Source organism: Larus michahellis, chromosome 22 (assembly GCF_964199755.1).
Source record: "Larus michahellis chromosome 22, bLarMic1.1, whole genome shotgun sequence".
Lineage (NCBI taxonomy): Eukaryota > Metazoa > Chordata > Aves > Charadriiformes > Laridae > Larus > Larus michahellis.
Window position 1 is genome coordinate 4,435,617 of NC_133917.1, and position 23,821 is coordinate 4,459,437.

General features: G+C 52.0%; 1 protein-coding gene across 1 annotated transcript; it reads left to right on the forward strand.

Moving 5' to 3' along the window:
* The first annotated feature begins 257 nt into the window (after window positions 1–257).
* Window positions 258–16,549, forward strand: SLC48A1 (solute carrier family 48 member 1). Its single transcript, XM_074564955.1, has 3 exons — window positions 258–440; window positions 11,634–11,801; window positions 13,584–16,549. Exons 1-3 carry the CDS (start codon window positions 302–304, stop codon window positions 13,718–13,720), a joined length of 444 nt encoding a protein of 147 aa, XP_074421056.1. The 5' UTR covers window positions 258–301; the 3' UTR covers window positions 13,721–16,549.
* Window positions 16,550–23,821: the final 7,272 nt, after the last annotated feature.

The following is a 23,821-nucleotide window of genomic DNA, read 5'->3' on the forward strand; positions in this document are numbered from 1 at the left end:
GTGTCCCCCACACCACCTGTGTCCCCAAGCCCCCCACGCCCTCCCGTGTCCCCCCCCTCCGTGTCCCCGCGACCCCCCTCCCCGTGTCCCCACTCCCCTATGTCCACCCGTGTCCCCCACACCACCTGTGTCCCCACGCCCCCCATGCGCTCCCGCACCCCCCACCCCCGCGTCCCCACGCCCCGGCCCCGCCGCCGGCCTCCCCTCGGTCCCCCCGGCCGGCAGGGGGCGCGCTGTGGCGGGGCGGGGCCGGGGCGGGCCGGGCCGGCGGCGGGCGGGGCGGTGGCGCAGCAGCGCTCCGATGGCGGTGAGCCGGGCGCTCGCCCTCCGCTTGGCCTACGCGGCGGCCGGCGCCCTCATGGGCTTCTCCGCCTTCTTCACCTGGAGCCTGGCGCCGGCTTTCCGGCAGCCCGCCACAGCGGCGGCGGGGGGGCTCTCGGGTACGAGGTGGCGGCGGGAGGGCTGCGGGAGTGGGGGGGGTGGGCCGGGGCGCCGCCGCCTGAGGTAACTCCCGCCGGTGGGTGCTGAGGGAGGGTGATGGCGGCGGGGGGTGAGGGCGGGGAGCGCCTTCCCCAGGGGGAGACGGGCTGGGGAAGGGGCGGCTTCGCCTCAGCGGTGGTTACCGGGGTGAGGGGGGCCGGGCGGGGAGAGCAGCGCTGCCCCGGGAGTGCAGGGCCCGGAGTGAGGGTGGGAGACCCGCCATCACCACCCCCACAACCGGGGCCCTGCTCCCACCTGGCTAAAGAATCACCAAACGGCCCGAGAAGGTTTCGAAGGTTTAACTCGTGATAAGCCACCTGCATTCCTGGGCTGCATCCCCAGCAGCGTGGGCAGCAGGGTGAGGGGGTGGGATTCTGCTCCGCTCTGTGAGACCCCCCCAGTGCTGCCTCCAGCGCTGGGGCACCAACAGCAGAAGGACACGGAGCTGTTGGAGCGGGGCCGGAGGAGGCCCCGGAGATGCTGGGAGGGCTGGAGCCCCTCTGCTGTGGGGACAGGCTGAGAGAGCTGGGGGGGTTCAGCCTGGAGAAGAGAAGGCTCCGGGGAGACCTTCCAGTCCCTAAAGGGGCTCCAGGAAAGCTGGGGAGGGACTCTGGAGCAGGGAGGGGAGCCATGGGACGAGGGGGAAGGGTTTTACACTGCAAGAGGGGAGATTTAGGTGAGATCTGAGGAAGAAATTGTTTGCTGTGAGGGTGGTGAGCCCCTGGCCCAGGTCGCCCGGAGAAGCTGTGGCTGCCCCATCCCTGGAGGGGTTCAAGGCCAGGTTGGCCGGGGCTTGGAGCAACCTGGGCTGGTGGGAGGTGTCCCTGCCCAGGGCAGGGGGCGACACTGGGTGGGCTTTAAGGTTCCTTCCCACCCAAACTGTTCTATGAGTCTATGAAAATGGAGTGAAGCACCGATTTGTGCCTGGGCAGGGAGTGTCTGGGGACAGCATTGGTGCTGGCATGTGGCAGGGCCCTTTCCTCCATGCTGCGTGCGGTGGGTTTCTTTGAATGTTGGTGGCAAAGCTGGCGACACTGGGCTTGGCTTGTGGCATGGCGGGGGGGAAAGCTCTGTGTGGCGGCTGGCGTAGATGACAGCAGTATGTGATTTTGGGACTTGGGTGGGCTACGCTTCGTTTTGGGAAGTCTCCAGGTGCTGCTTTTGTGATCTGCCCAGGAACTCCCGACCTCCTGGAAGCACTTGTTGCACTCTAAAAAGGCTGACTTTATTAAAAGCTCTTTGGGAAGCTTTAGCTCACAGTGTCTGGCTGTATTTGCAACTTGAAATGTAAAACCGTGGTTTGTGGGACACGTTAACTACATCTGTTGATGCTCATCCCTTAGGAAAGAAGGAAATTAATTTGTGTATTTTATAACCTCGCTGCTAGTAAAGGCGGAACTGTTCAAGTCTTCTACTTGGTACCAAGAAGGCTTTTGCAAAAACATCTCGCTAACTTGCTGTTTGTGGTGGAACAGCTTTAGTTAATGATGGTGTATAACTCAAATGTTATGGAGGGAAAAAAACCTCTAAAAGTTTGAGGTTTAAATTGTGTGTGGCTGTCAGAGTAAGCCCCGTACAGCAGCCAACGTTGTTACTGAAAAGGGTTTTATTTTAAACTTGCAGCTGAAAGCTTTGCTGACTTTCCTGGTAAAAATTTTGGTCTGGCAATCTATATTTACGTGTGCTCTGTATTTTTAGGAAAGAAAAGTGCCGGCCTCCTATGACGTTTACACCCGGTGAAAGCGTCTGTGCCTGATGCTCGGAAATGGGTGATTGGGCTACTTGTTGTAGGGCCAGGAGCTGTAAACTGCGTCTTAACACCCCCTGAAATCAGGGGAGCTTCAGATGCCTGCGTCGGTCGTGGATCTTAGTTAATGATTGGGTTGGAGCAGAACATTGTCCTCTCTTGGTTTGTCAACTTAAGGGTTTCTCTGGCTAAATACCAGGAGGAAAAGTAGAAAGTGAAGTTAAACTTTGTAAAGAATCTAGCTTGTTCCTGGTGTGTGAGCGACGCCGACGCTCCCCTGTACCTCTCGGTATCTGTTGCACTGTCAGAGCAGCTGGGAGGTACAGGGTTGTGGTTGCCTTTCTGCTTCCTCTCCCTTCAAAAAGCTTTCATTCCAGCTGGAATTAAGCAATTCCAACGTGTCTGTCTCGCTTTACTAGGTGGCACGAGGGAAGTTGGAGTGTTGCACCCTGGAAACGCACAAGAAAATAACGAGTAATATTTTATGCCGCATGCACATGCCGTCTTTGTGTTCGCAGAGGAGTTTCGGAAGTCCACATTCTAGAAGGAGGTTGGTGAGAAAGCAGAGGGAGGAACCGTCCTGTACTTTCCGTGCTGAGGTTATTTAGATTCTTGTCTGCTGGGACGAGGTTTGTGTGCTGGTTAATTAAAAGGTAATGCAAGCTAGTTAAGATAACAAGGAGCAAGGTAAGCAAGAAACAAAATAACAAAAAAAAAATGGTCGATTCTTAGGTTAGACTCTATGAATTTATGTGAATTTGCTCTCAAACATCAGTGAAAAGCCTATAGGTAGAGTCACAGAAGGATCAAAAAGCCTGAGAAAGAGGTTAAGAAATGTGTGTTTTGGCGTTAGACAAAGCTGATTTAAGGGGTTCCTGTTATTTTAAACCCATGGCTGCTTTTTCCTGTCCTTCTGCTTCACATTTCTACCCCATTGATGTCTCAACAGGTGAAATACTCTCCAGGCATTTGAGATGAGACTTTTATTTTAGGCTCCCAGCCCTGAAGTGAGGATATGTAGGGTGCTGCCTCACAAATGTAGTTATCCCCAGGACGGAGGGGCCAGGAAGGAGGGGGAATATGAATGCTCGTGTATGGGGAGGACCTTTGAAATTCATTCTGCTGCCAGACAAATGTTAAAAGTCAAGGTGTGCCCTCAGTTCGTTGCTGGCCTTTACAGACATCTCACGTCCCGCACAGGGGAGCCTGTGTGGGTAGAGCTAAACGGGTGTGTGTTTAATCGTGGAGGATTAGCCAAAAAAAAAAAGCAAGCCATGCTTTTTTCCGTGCATTGAAGCTAAGGCTACTCGCTGAATTAAGTTTGTTCTAAGAAAAAATCACGGTGTGTAGGAGGTTTGCGTTACGCATAGACACTGTGGATAATTCAGTTTCAGGTAAGCAGGGCGTTCACTTGGTTTGTTTCTGGCATACTTCACTAAATCACCTGTTTTTTATTGTAACGTGCTAACTAGTACTTACTTCTGCTGGCAGAGAACGGCAGGAAAGGAAGTGGGCGAGCTTCTGAAATTTTCCGCTGTGTAGACATGGCAAAGTTAATTGTCAGGCATTGTTTTCTGCCCTTTAGTCTACTGATAAACCTGTGGCAACTTTCTGCCTGTTGCCCGGGATAACATAGTGCAGAATGATGGCTTCTCCCCCAAAACGCGTGACGCGGCTCAAGTGCTGGGGCGCAGCGTTGTTTGCCGCTGCAGCTCCTATCGTTGTGAAATCAAAACCCTGTGCTTGCTGTGCTGGGTGGGTTCAAAGTCTAGCACAAATAGGGGTTGGTTTTTTGGGTGGTTTTTTTTTTTTTTTTTTTGGACCACATGTGCTTTTTTTGGAAGCTTCAAAAAGCGATCTGAGCACCTGAGAGCAAGTTGCCGATTGGGCTGTTGTGGCTGGGAGCTCTGACGCCGCATGTGAGGGGCAGAAAATTGTTTGGGCTGGTGTATTTGGCAGCTTTGCAGCAGTTCCTCGTTAATATGCCTCTGATTAAGCCGAGGCTTTGCCTGCCAGCCTTCTCTGCGAGTGTTTGTTTGTACATGTTTATCTTGTTTTAACTGTCTTTCTGGTTTTCCCGTCGCCTCCTGTGTGTTTATCGCTGCTTTTCTGCTGCCTGCGTTGGTGAGATGGATTGCAGCTTTTCTTGATGCGCCTTTGGTTTGTCAGGGACGTTTGGGTTAGGGTGTTTATCCATAGACTTCCTCTCTCTAAGATAATTCTGCTGATTCCTGTCTTATCTGGAATCTGTATCTTTCTCTTTGTAATCAGTTTATTTATCTTTTGTGTATCTTCTAGAGAACCTTTCCTGCTACATTTGCATTGAAATCTGCCCTCTGCTGCCGCTTGTACTATTTGCTCTGATACATTTCCTATAATTTAAAGGAAAAACTTAGATATTTATTTGCTCCAAGTTCTAGTATTAAAGTTCTGCGGAGGGAAGATTGCCACATACTGATGAGTCTGTAACTAGAGCCCTCGGTTACCTGTCGTTATGAAACCAGAAGCGTGTAATTTAAGGTGCTGAGCAAACTACCTTTCCAGTCTTTCCGGTTGGCTTTCGTAATAATAAACCCTACACACCACATCTAGTAAAATCAACTCACTAATCCTCAGCATCTTACATACGCCTCTGGGCATGCATACTTGGGAATTTGGGGATCATCTTAAATCAGATACAGACCTTGTGTATCACATCCTTGTTTTAAGCAGAAACACCCCATCGAGTGCTTGTGATAACCCGAGGGACAGCAACTTAATCGACTAATCACAGGACCCAGAAAGTCATTCCTGAGTTAATACCGGCTGTCTCGGTGGTTTGCCGTTTCATTTTGAGCTAGTCACAGTGGCTTTTATAATTTACTGCTTGTTTGTGTGTTTGACCTTCTCCCCTCGCTGCCTTAAATTAATATTATTTTTTTTAAGTAGGCCATGAATCTATAAGCCACTGTGATGTTTTCATTCTGCCAGAGGCAGTTTAAAGGAGAAGAAAGCAATTAAATGTTTTCAGGATGTATCCAGCCCTTTCCTGAGTGGCTTTTAATGTTCTCGTGTATGTATCTTCTCTTTTTAAATTTAATAGTAAGAGAGGGGATTTTTTTCCCCGCTCCAAAGAGACTTTATTGGCCGTTTCCAAGCTGCTCGGATATTTCTGGCAAAATACAGAGCTTGTGCTTTGCAAATATAATGTGGACCAGATATTAAAGCAGCTGCAAAGAAGATGAAACATGAAATGTACTTTTCAGACACTTGAAACTCGAAAAATATCTGATGAGTGAAAGTAGAAGCTAGTTTATGCTGAACACAGTATGTACTGCGGACAAAAGTAGTGATTCTCTGAAGACTCTGATAACTAATCTAACTTCCTATATACTAAATTTATGCAAATCAGCTTGTTCCCTATCCAGGGCTGGGATAGTATGGCCAAAAAGCGTTGCAATTACAGAGTAAAGCATTCGTAAGTGTTTGCATTTGCATATAAAATACTACGTATTGTTCGATGAAGGTTTGGCTCGTGACTGCTTTAGTCCATCGTCTTAAGAAATGGAGAAGAGGGAGGAGAAACACACGTAAAGAAAACGCAGAAAAGACTGCACGTGGCTTATGCTTAATCATAATTAAATGAAGTTGTGAGGAGAGAATGAGTCCCTCGGAAGTGCTGCTGATGTGCTGGAAAATGTGATGTTGGTTTCATCTTAACTGCGACTGGTAGAGGCCCAGAGCAGCTGAAATCTCTACATCTTGTTTCCTGCTTCTGAAACAGGCCGAGCAGAGCAACGCGGTGCTCAACAACAAGCTGAAACGTCAGGTTTTTCTTCTTTCCTCCGAACCGAAACGCCCTGGAATAGTAAAGCACTCGCTCGCACGTGTCCAGAGGGAAATTTGGCCAAGCGAAAACCAGTTTTCACTAGAATACTCCAAAGACTCCTCTCCTTCCAGAGCTGTTTTCCTAAAATATTTCAGTGTTGATCCCCAGCTATTTTGGCAGAAGAGCTGTTCAAGAAAACCCATTTTTAACCTCTTCCAAAAACAGCTGAGGCTGAGCTGGCTTGGCTTTAGCTCCCGGAAGAAAACGTTTTACCCTTGCAGGGAATCAACCAGACAAGGCAAAATTTTCAAAACTTAGAGATGGCAAAACGGACTTAGGTTGGCAAAGCTCAGGCTGCTTTTAGAGTAGGTATTTCTAGTGCTTCAGCTCGAGTAATAGAGCGTATAAAAGAAGATTGTGTAGATGGAAAATGACCGAAGGCTTTGTTGAGCACTCTGAACAAAAAAAGGTCTTCTAATTGCTTGCCGTAGACTTCATGTTTTCCAGACCTGTGCAAGTAGTTTTTAATATTGTTTTTCATTCTTATTGTCTTTTTGTTTGCCATCATCTTTGCCATCATCAACATGCATTTGGAGCTTCGGGAGGCTGCAGTAAGAACGCTCGTTGCAGAATAGCTTCTGTGTCTCTGTGTTTTGCTTGATTTATTTATTTTTTTTTTTTGGCCTCCGTTGCACATTTGTTGTTTTTTCCTAGAATCTGTAACGCCCAGTGGTGTCGTACACAGTGTCCTACCCCGGGTGCAAACGTGGCCGGACACGTTCGGCCTCTGGCTGCTCTGACCCCGGGGAAGGCAGCTGGGCTCTCGCTCCCCGTCAACAAAGCAACTTGTTTTGCTGGGGCCGAAGAATCAGGCAGTGATGAGCAGGGGTCTGAGAAAACCTTTTGTTTGTCGCAGTTTTTGTGTTTGTGTTTGGAGAAAGGGAAGGTTTTGTTTCACTTGAGCTCAAGTATGCTAAACTTTCAAAAGGGCTTATCAAAATATTTAGATATTAAGTGTTTTTCTGTACCAGGTTACAGACTGAGGGCGAGCCTGCTTTTGAACTTGCCTCTTAGAATTTATTTAAACTTGTTCCAAGTATGTTGTAAGTTTTTGTATTTTAAATATGAATTAATCTTGTCAAAATGCCCGTTAACTTCTGTTTAAAAAACCCTGCCCCTCTCGCTGTTGTTTCAGATGCACTCGCGGTTGTTTGATGGGCCAGTTTCCTTTTCCTGGAGCTTTGTGTACTTGGGGATAATTAGGGTTTGATTTAGGGGTAACTTTCCCATTGCTCTATGTCGGAAATCCTTTGATTGTGTCTTATTGAGCGGCTCTTATTTTAGGGTCGTTCCAGCCATGGTGTGTTGGATAAATCCACCAAGACAAATGTTTCTCTGAAACGAGTGCAAGGGTTTTTTGATGTTATTTTAAGCGGGCGATGTAACTGGAGCCGACAACCACCGTTGCCACTCCAGGGCTACGGCGTCAGGTCCAGGTTTAGCTCCTGTGCAAAGTGTGATTCCACTGGAGAATACGGTTGTGGAGGAGGAGGGGACCTGGGGGTATTGCTTGAGGTGGAAAAGAAAAACCGGAGGTCCTGCAGTTAATCATTCCAACTTTAAATGAGACGCAACTTTTATTTCCGATTCCAGTAAAACCTGTTGGAGTTGTACAGCTGAATGAGTGAGCTGTTCTGCTCTTACCTACGCAGAGCTAATGGGTTTGTGTTCAAGCCTTTTGCTCTCGAGGTCTATAAAGTGAGAGATTTCACATTAATTAAGAATACTAGTATGGTTTTAGTTTCCCGATGTGATAATGAACATCTCTTCTGTAAATCAGTGCAACTCATTTGTTCTTCTCGCCACTTAGCTTATGTATATTGGTGACTAGGAGGTGATTTTTCTTTTCCTGAACCCAATTTCAGTTGAATTAAACATGAGTCAAAGGCTCCACTCCGGCATTCATGGACGCTTTTCCTCTGGAATTAGTTAGAAATAGTGGTTGTTTTTTTTTCCTGCTGAATGCGGTATGTAGATAAGCAGTTAGCTTACAGAATGCTTTTAAACAAAGGTACGTGTTTTCATGGGTGTAAGAGTTTCGTTCGTGATAACTATATTTAGCAACATACTCTGCTTAAATTAGGTCCCCTGCAATAATTGTTTGTTTTCCCGGTGTATTCAGACTCTACTTTGGTTTGCCGTGCACTGATATTACGTAGCTTCATCCCACTTGGGATGCCCCTTCTATTCACAAGCGTTTGTCGACGTCGCGGTGGGCGGCTTTGCTTCCTTTTGTGGCCATTCCCCAGTTCGGAGCAGCACTGGTGGGGTTCGGGTGCCCACCTGAGTATGATCCCGCAGGCTCAGGATGAGCAAATTAAGCAGTTAAAAAAAGCAAGTCCTGCTCTCATGGCTCCTACCTGTCCCTCAATGCATGCTGCCAATGTTTTTTATGCCTGTGTTAGTGGTTTTCAGACAGTGCTGTGAGCTGATTTAACTTGTTGGAATGCTTTTTTCCCATTTTAGGAGGGGGGGGCAAAAAAAAAAGAAGAAAAATCAACTGCTCTGCAAGCTGGATAGCCTCACCGAAGGATTGGAGTGTCGCAGGGGTGTAAGGGGAAGGAGGCAAGCATGCGACTGGAGCTGGAGGAGACTCCTGTCCCCTCTATTCCACGTGGTAACGAACATGATGTTGGCTGAGCTGCCTGTAAAAGGATACCCCATCTTCAATGACCCTGTGACCAAACCCCGTCCTTCAGTGCAGGGCGAAGTTGTCATGAGGCTTTTTTTGCTTAGTCATGTGTGAGGCAGTTTCTCTAGATGTTAAGAATTAACCGAACCCAGCAGTTTGCCAAATAGCTTCCTTTCGAGTGCTGGGTCAGGCTTTAGGGTCAGGGGAGGTGCAGGGTCAGGTCTGGCGGTGGGGGGAAGATCAAGTGACAGCTCACGCGCTGCCTCTCCTGTCCCCACAGAGACCGTTCGGACCAGCAGCAGCAGTTTTGGCGTGGAAACACCAACAGCTTGACTCAGCGTTTCAAATAAATTGTGCTAAGTCATCTGAAAGCGCCTGGGAGGGAGTAAGCAGTTTGTTTTGCTGACTGAAAAACCCAAGTTCCCCATTTTTTAAAATTTATTTATTTATTTTTAAATGTGGGTTGAACTTGCTAGAGTACAAGCTTAAAGGTAACACGAAGTGGAGGAAGTGGTTTTTTAGCGAGCTGAGTGATAGGTTTTTCCACCAAATCCTGTGGCAGGCTGTTTGAAAAGCATTGCCACCGCAATTACGGTCTTCTGCGTTTGCAAAGCTCCGGAATATCTTTGTGATCTCTAGCACACTTGCGTAGTGGTAGCCTGTGTACAATGGGTCATGGAAAAGCAATATCTGTAGCTGACTTGACAAGAGTCTCGGAATTAAAATCCTGGCTGCCTGGAGCCAGAAAACATGCTTAGATAATGCGTAGCTGTGGCAGGTCCAACCAGGTGAAGTAATGGACTGATTCTGCCTTTCCTGTTCATTGTGATAAAAAGTCTGTGAGCTCCTGGATATTGGTGCTTTACCCTTGGGTTTTTAGTGCTGAGTGCTTTCCCTTTCACTTTTATGGGTTTTTCGGTTGGCTTTTATTGAAGGTTGTCCCCTTACCTCTTTCGTGGGCTGCTGTGGGGGGTATTTTAACTTTTGCCCCATCTTGGGATACCTGAAGAGGCAAAAACCATTGCCAGGGTTCTCCTGTCTGGCCTGGAACTGACTTTCTCTATATTCAGCTTCATTTGCCGTGCACCTGCAGGGTGTCCGTTGTCCGTGTGGCCAGTGAGGTCCGAAAACCTGCTAGGAACGAGCTGAAAAGCAAGTCCGGGTTTGTGGGGCGACTCTCGGTTATGCTTGTCTGTCGATTTTGACGCAGTTATTTTCCTCTGTGCTATAAGAAGTTTTTTAAGCCTTGGGAAGCTTTCTGTATAATGACCGTATCCAGTAACAAATGAGCTCTGGCAAAACCTGTGGCTGTACTGAGTATTAAAATGTTTATCTTGTAGTGGGCAAGGCTGGTTTTTGCTTCCTTTGATGTTGAGAAGTAGCCGCAGAGGGAGGTCTGTGTTATTGCAGAATACTGTATAAAGCAGCCTGGTGTCTTAGCAGTGGTGTCATTTTTTTTTTTATTTTATTTTTTTTTTCCCCCTGCTGCCCTTAAAATAAAATCTGGAAAGGAGGTAGCAGCGACGGAGAAATACAAGCCAGTTAGTTGCACCACCGGAGGTTTGAATTTCAGAAGTGCCGCCGAGGGCTTCGCCGGAATGAGTCAAATGTTTTAAATCTGTAAAGTGGCTCTAACTATAGGTTGAGTTAGCGGCTTACGGGGGTTTAGTCATATTCCTCAGCGCCACGACTTAACTGGAGGAGCAGCTTGCTATAATTGGAGTCGGTGATGTTGCCTGTAGTTGGGGTTGTATAATGGGGAACGCCAGGCCGCCTTGTTCTGGCGGGTTATAAAAACTTCCATGGGAACAGGCAGTTCTTATATTGAGCAACTCTTCTAATTTCTTTCCCACGTGTGGTGAAAAGGTAGCAGCTTTTAGAACAAGGTTAGGGAAGGATGCGTCGTTTTTCCCTATATCAGAAACTGTTTATGGCTGTTATTTGGATGCTTTCGTCCCTTTTTTTTTTTTTCCTCCTGTTTCCTCCCTTTTGATGGGTTGGTTATGGACTAGTCACCTAAGCTTAGGGAAATGCCTTTTGCTGTTCCTATTAAAGCCATAGTGAATTTGGCTGTTCTTAAAAAAAAAAAAAAAGTAAAATATATATATATATACTGTACGTGCTCAGATATTTGTCTGGTTATGTAATCCAGACGTTTTGGGCCAGACCCAAAAGTACAGAGTTAGATTTCAGCCGCCTTAAACACTTAGTGAGCATGCTTTGCCGTAAGTGGGAATTGTGTGTACGAATCATCTGGGAGCTGAACTTCTACACCCCTTTAGTTGAACCGTTTAGAGGGGGTTTAGATAAATGCAGTCTTTATGAAGTTAACCGGAGATGCATCGGAGCTAAGAGACGTGATGCGAAACGCTGAGTACTGAACAAGTCCTGTATATCTTGATTTAGGTGTCTGAAATCAGTGGTTACGTAGTGGTGCTCTTCATCATCGTCTCCGTGTGTAAAAGGGGCTGCCTGGCCTCTGAAAAGGTGCATTAATTCTTGCCGAGTGCTTGGCTCCTTACATGTAATGTCAGGAAAGCTGTATGGAGAATTAAATAAAACTGCACCGAGTATGAATTCAGTGGGTTTATCACAAACAGGAAAATGAATAAGTTATTTGGGGGAATACATTCAATGGATGAATCCTTCCTGTGCCAGCCTGTAATCAAGGTCTGTATGTCAAAGCCTGGGCAAGAGCAGGGGGCGTGGGGTGGTCGTGGGGAGCGATGCTGGCACAGGCAGCCGTTTATTCTGGTATTTCCCCCTCTTTGGGGGGGACGCGGCCATGAATCATCAGAGTTCCTTGCGTTTTGTCTGGGGTTTAATGAGATGTATATGTATTAGACGCCTTTCTGTGTTGCAGTGTGCTGCGTGGTACTGATTGCCCTTGCTGTCTAATTGAGCAGGTGTTCTGGCGCTCTGGGCCCTAATCACGCATGTGATGTATGTGCAGGATTACTGGAGGACCTGGTTAAAAGGGCTGAGGTTCTTCCTCTTCATCGGGATCCTCTTCTCAGCTCTCTCCGTGGTGGGATTCTGCACATTCCTTGTCCTGGCCATCACCAAGCACCAGTGTAAGTACTTTGCAGCAGGGAGAAACAGCTAGCGATGCTGGGATTACTGGGATTGGGTTTGAAGGAACAAAAGAGCCTGCGAAGCAGAGCTGGGGTTTGGATCTGAGGGTGCTCCTGCTAATATTTCTGAGAGGTGTTGAGAGACTTTTGGGGGGGGGGGTGTTTGCAAGAATGCCATTGTATTTCATTTTTCAGCTGTGATAGCTTGATGACACGAATGATTCTGCTGCCCGATGAGTGACGCTCCCCGAGGGCATCTTCTAACATCATTCTAATATTTGATAGCTGCCTTGATAGGCCTGGTCTATAGAACTGCTGGCAGGCAGTCCACGTTTTCCAGCGTTATTTCCTACAGGAACTGGAATTTACTTATTTCTATGACAAATAAAGGGAGCGCTCTTAAACGTTGTCTCCTCAGCACTCATAAAGCAGGTGGGTGAGGATATTGAAATCCAAACACAAGTCAGCAGGGTGAAAATGCCTTCTACACTTAGTCAGCATATAAAGCGGTGTTGCTATAAAATATTTAACATTGTCTAAGGAGGGTTCGCGTAATTACTCCCAGTATTTGCTTGGCAACAGACCAAAGAGAGAAAGTTTGGGGTTTGTTTTTTTTTTGTTTGTTTGTTTTTTTTAGAAGTTGCCTGTATTTGTTGCTTGCTGCATTTGGGCTGAGAGCCATGAAGAGTTCTGTTGTTGTTGTTGTACTTGTGATGGTAGGCAAGCTGTGTTGGGGTCGTAACCCCCCCCAGAAGGCCTTGGCTCAGCCTAAGCACGCTCCCCGCGGAGATTTGAGTGCTTCAGCCTAGTGGAAGGGTATGAAAATACTCATACGCAATCGTTAGAAATACAAATGTAAAAAGAAAAGCAAATATTTGTCATCACCTCCTTTCTTGGAGACCTGAGGAAAAACTGTTTTGGGCAAAAATTGGGGGGTTTTTTTAGGGAAATGGAGGTGTTTTAGGGAAAGCCCTAATTTGGGGGAAAGTAGACAGTAGAACAGAACATAGGTTATTTATGTATGGAAAGTTTAGGACTGGTATGCCCAATGTGTGGGATTTACTGAGTAAGTATCCTTTTGTGTATTCTTCAAAAAAAATTATCTATCTTTATTTTTTGCTAATGACCAAGCAGCTTGTACTCGGCGGTGGGATCGGTTTATGCATTAGGTTGCATAAGTGTATTTCAAAATTGTTGACGTCTCTAGAACTAAAAACCCCTAAATGTTGAAAATAGATATGCAGACTGCTGACGTGCACTCAAAAAGCAGAACCGTGCCCGCTTGACTTCAAAGCAATCCCTCAGTAGAGGCGGTTTCATAATAGATAAAGAAGAAATGTGTTTATTTGCAAAGATTCTCTAAATCCGTAAAGCAGGGTGAGAGAAATTAGAACTGCAGCTTGAGGTTGCTTTCTCGAGCCGTGTGTTTCTGCTGTCCGGGGATTCATACAAACTCCATCCTTTGGGCCCAAAGGCGAGGAGAGTTTAGGGTGGCGGAGAGGGTGACCCTCCAGCTCTTAGGATCTGCCTCTCCAGAGGTAATAATGACCTTCTTCAGACTGTGACCAGAATACTGTTTTGTGGTGGAGATGAGGAAATCTTACACTGCAAGTGAAGAGAGCTGGGATTAAGGCACAGAGTAAGCCTTGCTCGCAGAACAAGATCTTTAGATGCAGGCTGAAAAGTTCCCAGGGGCTGGCGGGCTGAGGTGGGTTCTCCCGGCTGGACTGCAAGAGAGAGAAATGGGATTTTTAACTGTATCTCTGTCTTTTTCTCTCCTAGCTCTGACTGATCCCAGAAGCTACTACCTGTCGTCTGTCTGGAGTTTCATTTCCTTGAAATGGGCCTTCCTGCTCAGTTTGTACGCCTACCGGTACAGGAATGAGTTTGCAGACATCAGTATCCTCAGTGACTTCTAACGCTTGGACTTCACTCCTGGCTGAAGGTGCTGGATGTTTGAATTGCCCCCCAAAGGCATGGTACATGCAAGAGATGTACGAGAGGTGGAGAAGGAACCCACCCAGTGCTGCTTGGTTTGTCTGTCTGCAGTAGGGGTTTTTCCTAATTGCTTTTACTCAACCATTTAAAGTTTGGCTAATGATGTCGATCTAGTCTTTCTGTAACGTCCCTGGGGGTCCCTGTGTCTGGTAGTGAGGTGAGAGACTCCATGTGCTTACACACGGCAGGCCTAGATCCGCTCTTTGTGTCGCCCCGAGGTCCAGGGGAGCTTTCAGGTGGGGAGGGAGAAGTCCTGGGCCTTCCAGGAGCCGTGGGTTTGTACCTCATGGATGCAGCACCCCGAGTCTTTTCCTTGTGAGTACATCACCAGCTTCAGGTGGGTGTCCCAGATGTGTGTGGGAAAGAACGCTGCTGTGAGAGTCAGCTCCTTTTGTATTGCTCAGCTCCTCAGACAAAGGGAGTGATGAGCCTTTCTTTGCGGCAGAAGTCCCTCCGTACCTTCCAGCCAGTGCCCCGCATCTTCCAGTGTTTTCTCTGTACGCGTTGGACACAAAGTCAGCGCTCTCCTGTGGCCCCGGTGAGCCCCCAGGGGACGGGCCAGCAGCAGAGAAGCACTCGTCATTTCAAGGCTCTGTCAGAGGTGGAGAATGCTGATTCGGGCTGCCGCCCAGGATCACTTGCAAAAGGAACGTAATACCGTATTTAACGCCCCAATTTGTAGCATGTAGTTTGGGTGAAAGATGTGCCGGTCAAGGGCTTACCTACCTGAACCTCTGGAGAAACATGAATATGATTCTCCTTAAAAAAAAAAAAAAAGAAAAATAATCTTTTGGTAGGCAGTGCTGTTTCCTTTTCTTTGCTCAGCTCCCCCGGATGAGAGAGGGAAAGAGTCATGCTGCTCAAAAATAAGAAAGGGATCCAGAGTCAGCTTCCAGCAAGCCTCAGTAACGAGCGTCACGGGGATAATGCAGCCACGGGGAAGCGGCTGGGCTCTCGTGCAGCCAGTTAAGAGGTGACAGGTCTGTGCTCACGGGCTGGTGTGCTGGAATCGGCTGGGTGTGACCGTCTTTTGCCTGGTGGCAGTGAAGCCTTCCCTCTGTGCTTCATCTGCGCCTGGCACTGCTCTGACAACCCTGAAACCTGGGTGGATTTAGTGACCTCTTTAGTCCCCGTGCTTTGCTCCCTGCCAGCGGCTGCCTTGAGAAGCTTGAAATGTTCAAGCGTTTCCATCTTCCCGTGTTAACTGTGCATACTTCAGACACAGCGCAGGCTTTGGGCTGCCGCTCTGGCAGAACCCAGGCTGGTGTTTTGTCATGTCGGGCAGCTGGTGCTGGCTACTACGGACTAGAAATGGCAACTTCCATGAATGATTCTGTAGGTGGGCGAGAAGAGGGGCGGGAGAAGGCCCCTGCCCTTGCGGGCCGATGGAAGATGAACGAGGCGGGTGTTTTGATGGAGTCCCCCAGACAGCATTCTCCTGCCAGGTCTCTAGGTGCTGCGGGAGCCTTCCCTGAAGCGTCTTCTTGGCCATCTGTGGGACAGGACCTGCTCAGGGGTTTGTGACCAAGTGAGGTGCAAGGGGAAGGTCCTCCGCGTGCTGTTGTTGGCCCAACTTTTCTCTCACGCCACACCAAACTCCCAGTCTGGTTTTGCGCGGTGTTTGCTGGGGCGTACCTGGGACTGTCCTTTCTGTTACCTTGTCCGGGCGGTGAGCTCTGACCTCACTGTGTCCGAGTCCCTCTCCGCGCTCCAAGGCACCATCCACACCTTGGCTGGTCTGAGTTTTACTTGGGAAATTGAGTGGGAAGCACACGGTGATTCATTTGAGCACCTGAGGGGGTTTTGGAAGTGTTTGAGAATGCCTGGTGAATGCGTTCCCGGGTTTCTTGGGTAGGAAGATCCTGGAGTGACTTCAGTGGATCGAGGAACATCTTTGGGTCAGGTTGTAAACCAAGGTTGTAGCCAGCTTTTGCCAGGGGACCTGCTGGAGTCCCTAAACCCAGACAAAGGCTGTCAGTGTGAAATGTGCTTACGAGATTAATACTCAGGCTTTTAAATAGCAAAATCCCCCCCGCTGCTGAGGCCAGATGAGCCGGCGTAGCTCATCTCGCTTCTCTGCCCGGAGCTGGGGCACCCAGTGGGGTGTTTGCAAGTGGTTTTAGCATCGGTGCTTTCAGTAAGTCATCTCTCGTCCTACATTTCCCCACCACAACGCTGCCCACGCGTTCGCGGTGCCGCCGCGAGCCCCAGCTCCGTTAATCGGGTTGGGGTGTGCTCGGGACACCGAAATCCCCGCCCTGGGGGGGCTGGTGGAGCTCTGCCACTGCCCTACAGCAAAACATCGTCCCGGGCTGTCCCTAAATCACATCCTCCTGTCTGCGCGCCACTGGCACCTCGTAGCAGCACATCAGGGGCTCCTTTCTTGTGTCCAAAAGTCCTCCCAGCTTACCCTGGAGATTTTTAAAGTTTATTTTTGTGACTGTAAAATTTGCCTACGAAACAGCTCACTGAATCTCACCCCCGTTTTCTTCCTGACATGTTTTAGCTCTGGAATTTATACTTGGCATCTCGGCTTTTTAAAAGATTGCGTATGTAAATATATAATATATTTTTACATTGTTTATGCTTCGTTTGCACGCTTGGTGTAAGATTTGGTCCTGCGGTGGGATGATGTAATTCACAGTGGGGTTCATTTGAGTGTATCCCAGTGTCTCCTTCTACTAAACTACACTATAACTTGTATGTGACACCACAGTAAGAGCAGAAATACAGTCGTCTTTCTCACCAAACCGGTGTCTGGAGTGATTTTTCCCTCCCAAGTTGTTAAATTCTCTCGCCTTCCCTCGACGACAGTTTGCAGGAGCATCCCTCTTTGTGGGGAAGGACGGGAATGAATTGCGCAAAAGATTTTGCTTTTTTGGGGTGATGGGGAGCCTTTTTTAACTCTGGGGTGCTCTCTCCTGTGCGTCTTTATCAGTGCTCTCCACACCTAGGCCCACAGGTAGCGATGCCTAAGGTGGGCTCCCCCCCACCCCCCAAAAAATCCCTTTTTGCATTTGGAGATTTCAGCACAAAGGGATTTTTGAGCAAGTGATGTTGTTTTCAGCCCTTTTCTCTTCGAGCTACGCCTTGCGCCTGTGCACCCGCGGCGGCCGGGCGAGGGGAAGAGCTGCTGATGTGACGCTGTGACGGGAGCGCTCCCCGTTTCCCAGCCCTGGGCATCCCCAGCGCTGATGGGCGCCGGATGATGTGCTGTGGCGGGAGGGCACCGCTGCCTGCGGAAGCCCGAGCTCGGCTGCCTCCTCAGCAAACCTGGCCGCAACTTCGCAATAGTCCAGGGGGAGGGAATATTTCATCTCCCTGTGACAAACCATTCGCTGACTGCCCGGGGACACGGTGCTGAATTTTTTTTTCCCTCTCTGGGACTTGCAGATTTTAATTTTGCCGTTGGAACGAGACAGTCCCGGTGTCTTTTAGCCTTCTCACAGTCCCTTTACCCTCTCAGCAGCTTGGCCTTTACTTGCTGTCAGCGTGGGCTAATTATCCTGGTGGGGATCCCAGTGGCCTGAGGCAGCTCTTTGTTTTATTTTCCCCTGTTGGCCCCTGATTTCTCTTGCCTTTTCTGCAGCCTCAAGAGAGGCAGTGCCGGCACTCGCTTATCTGATCTTGGAGGTGGATCGTTTCATCCAGGCTGCCTCCGTCGGAATGCGGAGGAGTTTGAATTAAGCCATCAGTTTCCTAAAGGATGGAGGAAAAGGGACGCCGTGGCCTATGAAGACTCTTTTTGTGGGATTTCAGGGGGCATTGGGTGCTGTGAGAGCCCGGTGCCCATCTAGGAGTGGGCAGAGAGATGAGTAGGGTCAGGTCCAGAGGGATCCGCAGACACGCTGGGAGGGCTGGAGCCCCTCTGCTGTGGGGACGGGCTGAGAGAGCTGGGGGGGTTCAGCCTGGAGAAGAGAAGGCTCCGGGGAGACCTTCCAGCCCCTTCCAGTCCCTCAAGGGGCTCCAGGAAAGCTGGGGAGGGACTCTGGAGCAGGGAGGGGAGCCATGGGACGAGGGAGAAGGGTTTTACACTGAAAGAGGGAGATTTAGGTGAGATCTGAGGAAGAAATTCTTGGCTGTGAGGGGGGTGAGCCCCTGGCCCAGGTTGCCCAGAGAAGCTGTGGCTGCCCCATCCCTGGAGGGGTTCAAGGCCAGGTTGGACGGGGCTTGGAGCAACCTGGGCTGGTGGGAGGTGTCCCTGCCCAGGGCAGGGGGTGGCACTGGGTGAGTTTTAAGGTCCCTTCCCACCCAAACCAGTCTGTGATTCCTCTGCAAACAAGTCCCGGTGATGCTTGTGCCTGGGCTGGGCAGGGGATGAATGGCCTGTTCCTTCTGCCAAGCAGCAGATTTGATGTCAGGGACGGGGCAGGGTTGGTGCTTTGGTGGTATCTCACCAGGCTCAAACCGGTGGGAACAATGCGTTTGTTCTTGCCATCTCCAAGCACGAGTAAATGCTGCCCGGCTTCCTGTGGCACCATGAACGTCTCCTGCACGGCCCTCGGTGGAGAAATCCACCCTTGTCCCGGGAAGCTGTGGGCTGGGAGGAGGTCCTGCACGGAGACATCTGTCCTGCATGGAGGCATCTCCAGCGAGGAGACACCTGTGCTGCAGCTCCAGCGCTGTCGCCACCCGCTCCCGAAGGCTGGGCAGCCTCCCCTGGCTTCACGCGGGAGGTGTAAATCCCCGCACCCGAGAGGTGAGATTCCCAAATCCCCTCGAGCTCTGGGTGCGCAGAAGCTCCCCCCTGTGCTCCTGCTTCTGGTGGTGGACCTGGCTGAAAATTGCCGGGGGGGATGAGGAATTGGCTCTTGCCGGGGCGCCCGCTGTGGTCTGCAGGAAGCTGCCTGTCTCCCCTGCGTGGTCCGAGCTGGTGACCGAGCTCCGAGCAGGCTCAGCCGGCGCCTGCGCGGCCGAGGGGGAAACGGGAATCGCGCGCCTCTTCTTCCTCCCAGGATTTGGGCAAAGAGAAGGCGATTTGGGGAAAGAGCGGGCGGTTTTAGGAACCTGGGCGGGGAGGGGAAATGCAAGGCAATGTCTTAAATTCAGCGCGGAAGGTTGGCTGGAGTTCGGTGGGCTGCGCTGCTCGGCTCTTCCACCAAGCCCCTGGCCCGGGGGTGGCTGCGTGTCCCCGTGCTGGGCTGGCGCTGGTGGGGACCCCCCTCTCCCTCCGCACCTCGCCAGAGGCCGGGCGTGGGGCGGCTCTCCCCCTGCCTGGTGACACGAGTCCTGTCACCGGTGCGGGGACCAGGACCCCGTGCCCCCCACCCAGTCCGCGGGGTTAGCGAGGATTGGGGCGGTGGGCTGAGGCCCCCGCACCTTGCTTCCCCATCATCTGGTTTCCGTCGCCCGGCCAGCGGCTGGTGGGAGGCCGCGGGAATCAGAACATTTGGAATAAATCTGGGAAGCGCTGGGACGGCGTCTGCCCTTTGATGCTTTTCCTGCCGGAGGGAAGAGTCCAAGGCTCCGCAGCCCGCGGTTGGGCGCAGGAGCTGGCGGTGCCGCGCGGGGAGCTGCCCTCCCGCTCCCATTACCAAGGAAATGAGTTTGCCGGGCTCAGCTGCACCCTCAGCGGCGCGACTGGATGCCATCTCCAAAGGGACCCGGAACGGCTTCCCTGGGGGCTTCTGGGGCGAGAGGTGAGAACTGTCCTCCGGGGGGGGGGGGGGTGGGTGGGAAGGGGGCTGGACTGGTCCCCCCACCCCGGTGCCAGCAGGTTGTGGCAGCAGCACGGGAGGGAGGGAGGGATGCGGGCGATGGGGCGAAGCCCCCGGCCTGGCTGGGAGCACCCATGGGTGCAGGGTGGGCAGTGGCCGGTGGAGGGCAGCAGCGGCCCGGCCATGGCTGGGGGGGAGCTGGAACCCCCCCAAGGAGCAAGATCTTCATCCCCATGACACCCCCATCGCGGGGGCGTGTGTCCGGCTGAGGGTCTCCTGGGCTTTGCAGAGGGGGGACAAGGCCGGACCCCTTTGGGGACCACCAGCTCCCACGGCAGCGACCTCACCGTCCCCAGCGAGCCCCCGTTTCCTTGCAGGCTGAGCTCTGCAGAAGTCCCCGTTTCACGCCCGTGCCCCGACCCACGTCATCAGAAGGGTCTGGCAAATGGTGAGTTGTGGCCAGTGGCCACCGCGGGTTGCTTTGGTGCTCCCCTTCCCTCTGCAGGGGCTCACAGCCGGCTCTGGGAGATGCTCCTGCAACCGGGAGGTGGCTCCTGGCACCCGTCCCGGCTCCTTCATGCCGAAATCCCAGCTGGTTTTGTTCTGCTGAGGAGCCACCGAGTCTCTGCCATCGCCGGGGAGGTGACGAGGGCTGACAGTGCTGTGGCACACGCACCCAGGGACGCCGCGTGAGCCCTTCCCAGGGGGATTCCTCCCACCAGCCCCGTCCCCTGCGGCTGGTCCAGGGGCTGAGCTCGGAGCTGCAGCAGGTCCGGCACCGTGTCACCACCCTCCAGGGTGTCCCCTGGGATGGGGACTGCGTGGAGGCCACCGAGGAGCTCGGCATGGACCCGCAGTGCCTCTGGGTGGCTCTCCCGTCATGGGGTGCTCAGGGATGTAGGTACCCGGAGAAGAGAAGGCTCCAGGGAGACCTTGTAGCAGCTTTCCAGTATCTCTAGTATCTGTGAGAAAGCTGGAGAGGGACTTTCTACAAGGGCATGTAGTGATAGGACGAGGGGGAGCGGTTTTAAACTGGAAGAGGGGAGATTTCGGTGAGATCTGAGGCAGAAATCCTTGGCTGTGAGGGTGGTGAGCCCCTGGCCCAGGTTGCCCAGAGAAGCTGTGGCTGCCCCATCCCTGGAGGGGTTCAAGGCCAGGTTGGACGGGGCTTGGAGCAACCTGGGCTGGTGGGAGGTGTCCCTGCCCAGGGCAGGGGGTGGCACTGGGTGAGCTTTAAGGTCGCTTCCCACCCAAACCGTTCTGTGATTCTACCTGCAGTGCATCGCTGGCTCTCCACTTCCACTGTCTCTCTCAGTGGCTTCACTGCCACAAAGCTGCCTCTCGGGGTGGCCAAAGGACGGCAGGTGTGAAGGGGAGGGATCTCCCTTCTCTCCTTGGGGTGCAGCTGGGAATCGGAGTCCCCCAGGCGACAGCCTCCCCCCGCCCTGGGCTACAAGATGGGTTTTGCAGCTTGATGGAGCCAGACACCCCCCAAGGGAAGGGTTGAGCAGCCCTTGACTGCCTCGGTCAGGAGGGGAAAAGCCTTCTCCTCCCCTGGGGGAAGGTTTCCAGCCTCTGCTCTAAACCAGGCAGGGCAGCACCCCAGCCCAAATTATGTGTTCGTCCCTCCGGCGCCGGGACAACAGAGGCTCCGTGTGGCTCTAAAGAGCCAGAGCCACCCCCCAGGGCAGACCGGAGTCCATCATCTTGCCCTGAGAGCCCTTCTCTACCTGCAGGCTCCCCAAAGCCTTGATGATCCCAGCCCCGTTCTCCAGATAGACCAGGCTTTACCACGATGTGTTCCACGCAATTGCCCAGTTTTCGCCCAGCTGGAGGAGCAGCAGCGCGCGTATCACCCCGCACTTGGCTGCATGAGGAAGTCTGCAGGGATCGGGCAGCATCTGCTGGATTTGGCACGTGTGTTGGTGCTTGCAGAGGACCTTTGGTGTTGGAAGCAGCCTGCTGCGAAGCACGGCTCTACCTGCAGCCCACTGTCACGCCACCGGTGCGGGTCTCCAACAGCTTGCTGGGACCTACCATAAGGGTCTCGGCACCCTCCCAGAGGGTCTGTTGTTTGCCCGCGTCGGTGGCCCTGATCCCACCTTCCTGCCTGAGCAGCGCTTGCAGATATTCAAAGCAACATTAACAAAAACAACAGATTTTTTGCATTTTAGCAATCTGCTTTCAAGATGTGGAGAGGACGGAAGCGGTGTTTCAAAGGCTTTGAGCGCCGCAGCCCCGCCAGACGTGGAGGCCTCCGCAGATGGGCCTCGCTGGAGCTGCTGAACGTGGGCCTTCAAAGGTGGGTTTGGGTGGAGAAGGATGCTCGGTGCCTGCTGGCCAGGGTGACGCTGTCCTCGGCGTGTTGGATCCATAAATCTTGGCTGTGTGTCCTCTAAGTGGGCTCTGGGGCTGTGCTTAGGAGTGTCCAACAGCCCTAAGCCATGGGGCAGAGCCTGGGGCTCCATCCAGCTGGGGCAAAGAGGTCTTCAGCCATCCTTGGGGTGGCCATGGATGGTCCCAAGCGTGGCGGGGCTGGGAACATAGTGCTGGGAGGGATCAGCCATGCAGGCAGGAGGGTCAGAGGTCTGCCCAGATGCCAGGTCCCTCTTCCCTTGGGGATGTCCACCCATCCAGCTTGATGGTGCCACGTTGGGTCTCATCCTGCCCCTTGGCCAAAGCCGTGCATGCAGGACCCATCGCCTGGCAGCGTGGGTGCTGAGAAGGGGAATCTGTCTGCAGGAAGGACCAAGGGAGAAGGGACCGTTTTCCAAGCCTGGCAGGAAAGGGGGACCTCACCCCTGCTCGGTGGCACTGCGGATCCGCTGGGATGCACGGTTTGCCGCAGGCGCGGTCCCCAGCCTTGCGGCGGAGCTGGCCCGCCCGGCGAGGAGGGAGCCGACTCAGCACATATTTGCACTTTGTTTACTGGCTGTTGCTTGTAAAAAAAGAAGAAAAAAGAAAAAGAAAAAAAAAAAAAAGAAAGAAAAATCCCCCAAATACCATTTTAATAACTGCAGCCCTCGCACGCAACATCCCGATCGGAGCAGGAGGGAGCTGTGTGCCACCGTGTGCTGGCTGGAGGAGGATGTAGCAGGAGTGGGGTGGTTTTGGACACGAATGGGAGGCCCGTGGCGTCAGGGGCGGTGCTGGGTGAGGCTGGGGGCAGGTACAGGTTGGACATGATGGGTAGAAGATAGCAGTGGATGGGGCACGGCGGGGTGACCTTGGATGTGGCAGGCTGCGATAGGCGTTGGCATGGATGGGATAGGCGTTGGCATGGCCGGGGTGGGTTAAAAGAATAAAATAAGGCTAGGAGGGATCTTGTGGTAGTCTTCGTTCTGCGCCCTCCTGACAGCAGGAGAGCTGCAAGGTCTCTGCATCCAGCCCCATTCCTGAGCGTGGCTGTGGGTCCCGGTGGGGTGGGGAGGACAGGACAATCCACCCAAGGGCGGCGTGGCAAGGAAGAGCCCCTGCCCAAGACCTCTTTGCTGGAGCAACCCCAGAGGTGTCTCCTTGCTTCAACTGCCGGATCTCAAGCTGGATGGACGCTGGACTCAGGGACGCGAGCCCAGGCCAAGTCCTTCCTCCTGGTCGTCATCTTCAGCGCTGAGTCCTGCTGGGCTGATGCTCTTCCCAAGGGAATTCGTGATCCTGCCTCGTGCTTCTCGCAAGCCAGGCGGCAGAGGTGGGTTTTGGTAAAAATTAGCAGTGGGATTAAAAGTCCCCAGCTGAGCTGATTTAGTGTTGGGAGAAGCTAACTGAAGCGCAGACGGAGCTGGGAGGCAGCCACGGTCTCGGGGGGGGGGCGGGGGGGGGTTGAGCATCACACACAGAACTGGGAATAGTTATTTTTAGGACATCTTTCAGCTTGGAGAACAACCAAGAGAGTAAAATGGTTCAATATGGTTCCAATATTTAACAAGGAGGCTGAAAATTGCCGGCTTGAAGGAGTATCTAGGAAGAGCCTTTGAGACAATATTTATGGAGAGCAACGATGTGCAGCCAAAAGGAGCCAAACTGCAGCTTCGCGAAGAGGTTATCGGATGGTCCTGGCACCTCCATGGAGGTTATTCTCCAGTTTGGAGCTGGCTGGGGGCTCTGGTCCTCTCTGGGGACAACCCCTGCTGCAGGGTTGGAGCTTCTCCTGGAAGGGCTGTTGCTTACCTTCCTCCCAAACCAGGAACGAAAGAGTAAAGAAACAAAGAAAGGGCTTAAAAGGCCAAGAATGAACTGAAATAATCATCACCGAGTGAAACACGATGGCAAACAAAGAGGCAAGTGATGAGACGGGTGCCCTTCCCCTCCTCCCGCGAGCGTTGGGGCTGTGAGATCCTCCACCAGATCCTGTTTACGCCGCGCCTG

Excerpts from the sequence above, each read along its gene's own strand:
- SLC48A1 (XM_074564955.1), top strand. The coding sequence starts at position 302 with ATGGCGGTGAGCCGGGCGCTCGCCCTCCGCTTGGCCTACGCGGCGGCC. Across the intron at positions 441-11,633 it reads GGCGGCGGGGGGGCTCTCGG|GTGTTCTGGCGCTCTGGGCC; the intron begins GTACGAGGTGGC and ends CTAATTGAGCAG. Across the intron at positions 11,802-13,583 it reads GGCCATCACCAAGCACCAGT|CTCTGACTGATCCCAGAAGC; the intron begins GTAAGTACTTTG and ends TTTCTCTCCTAG.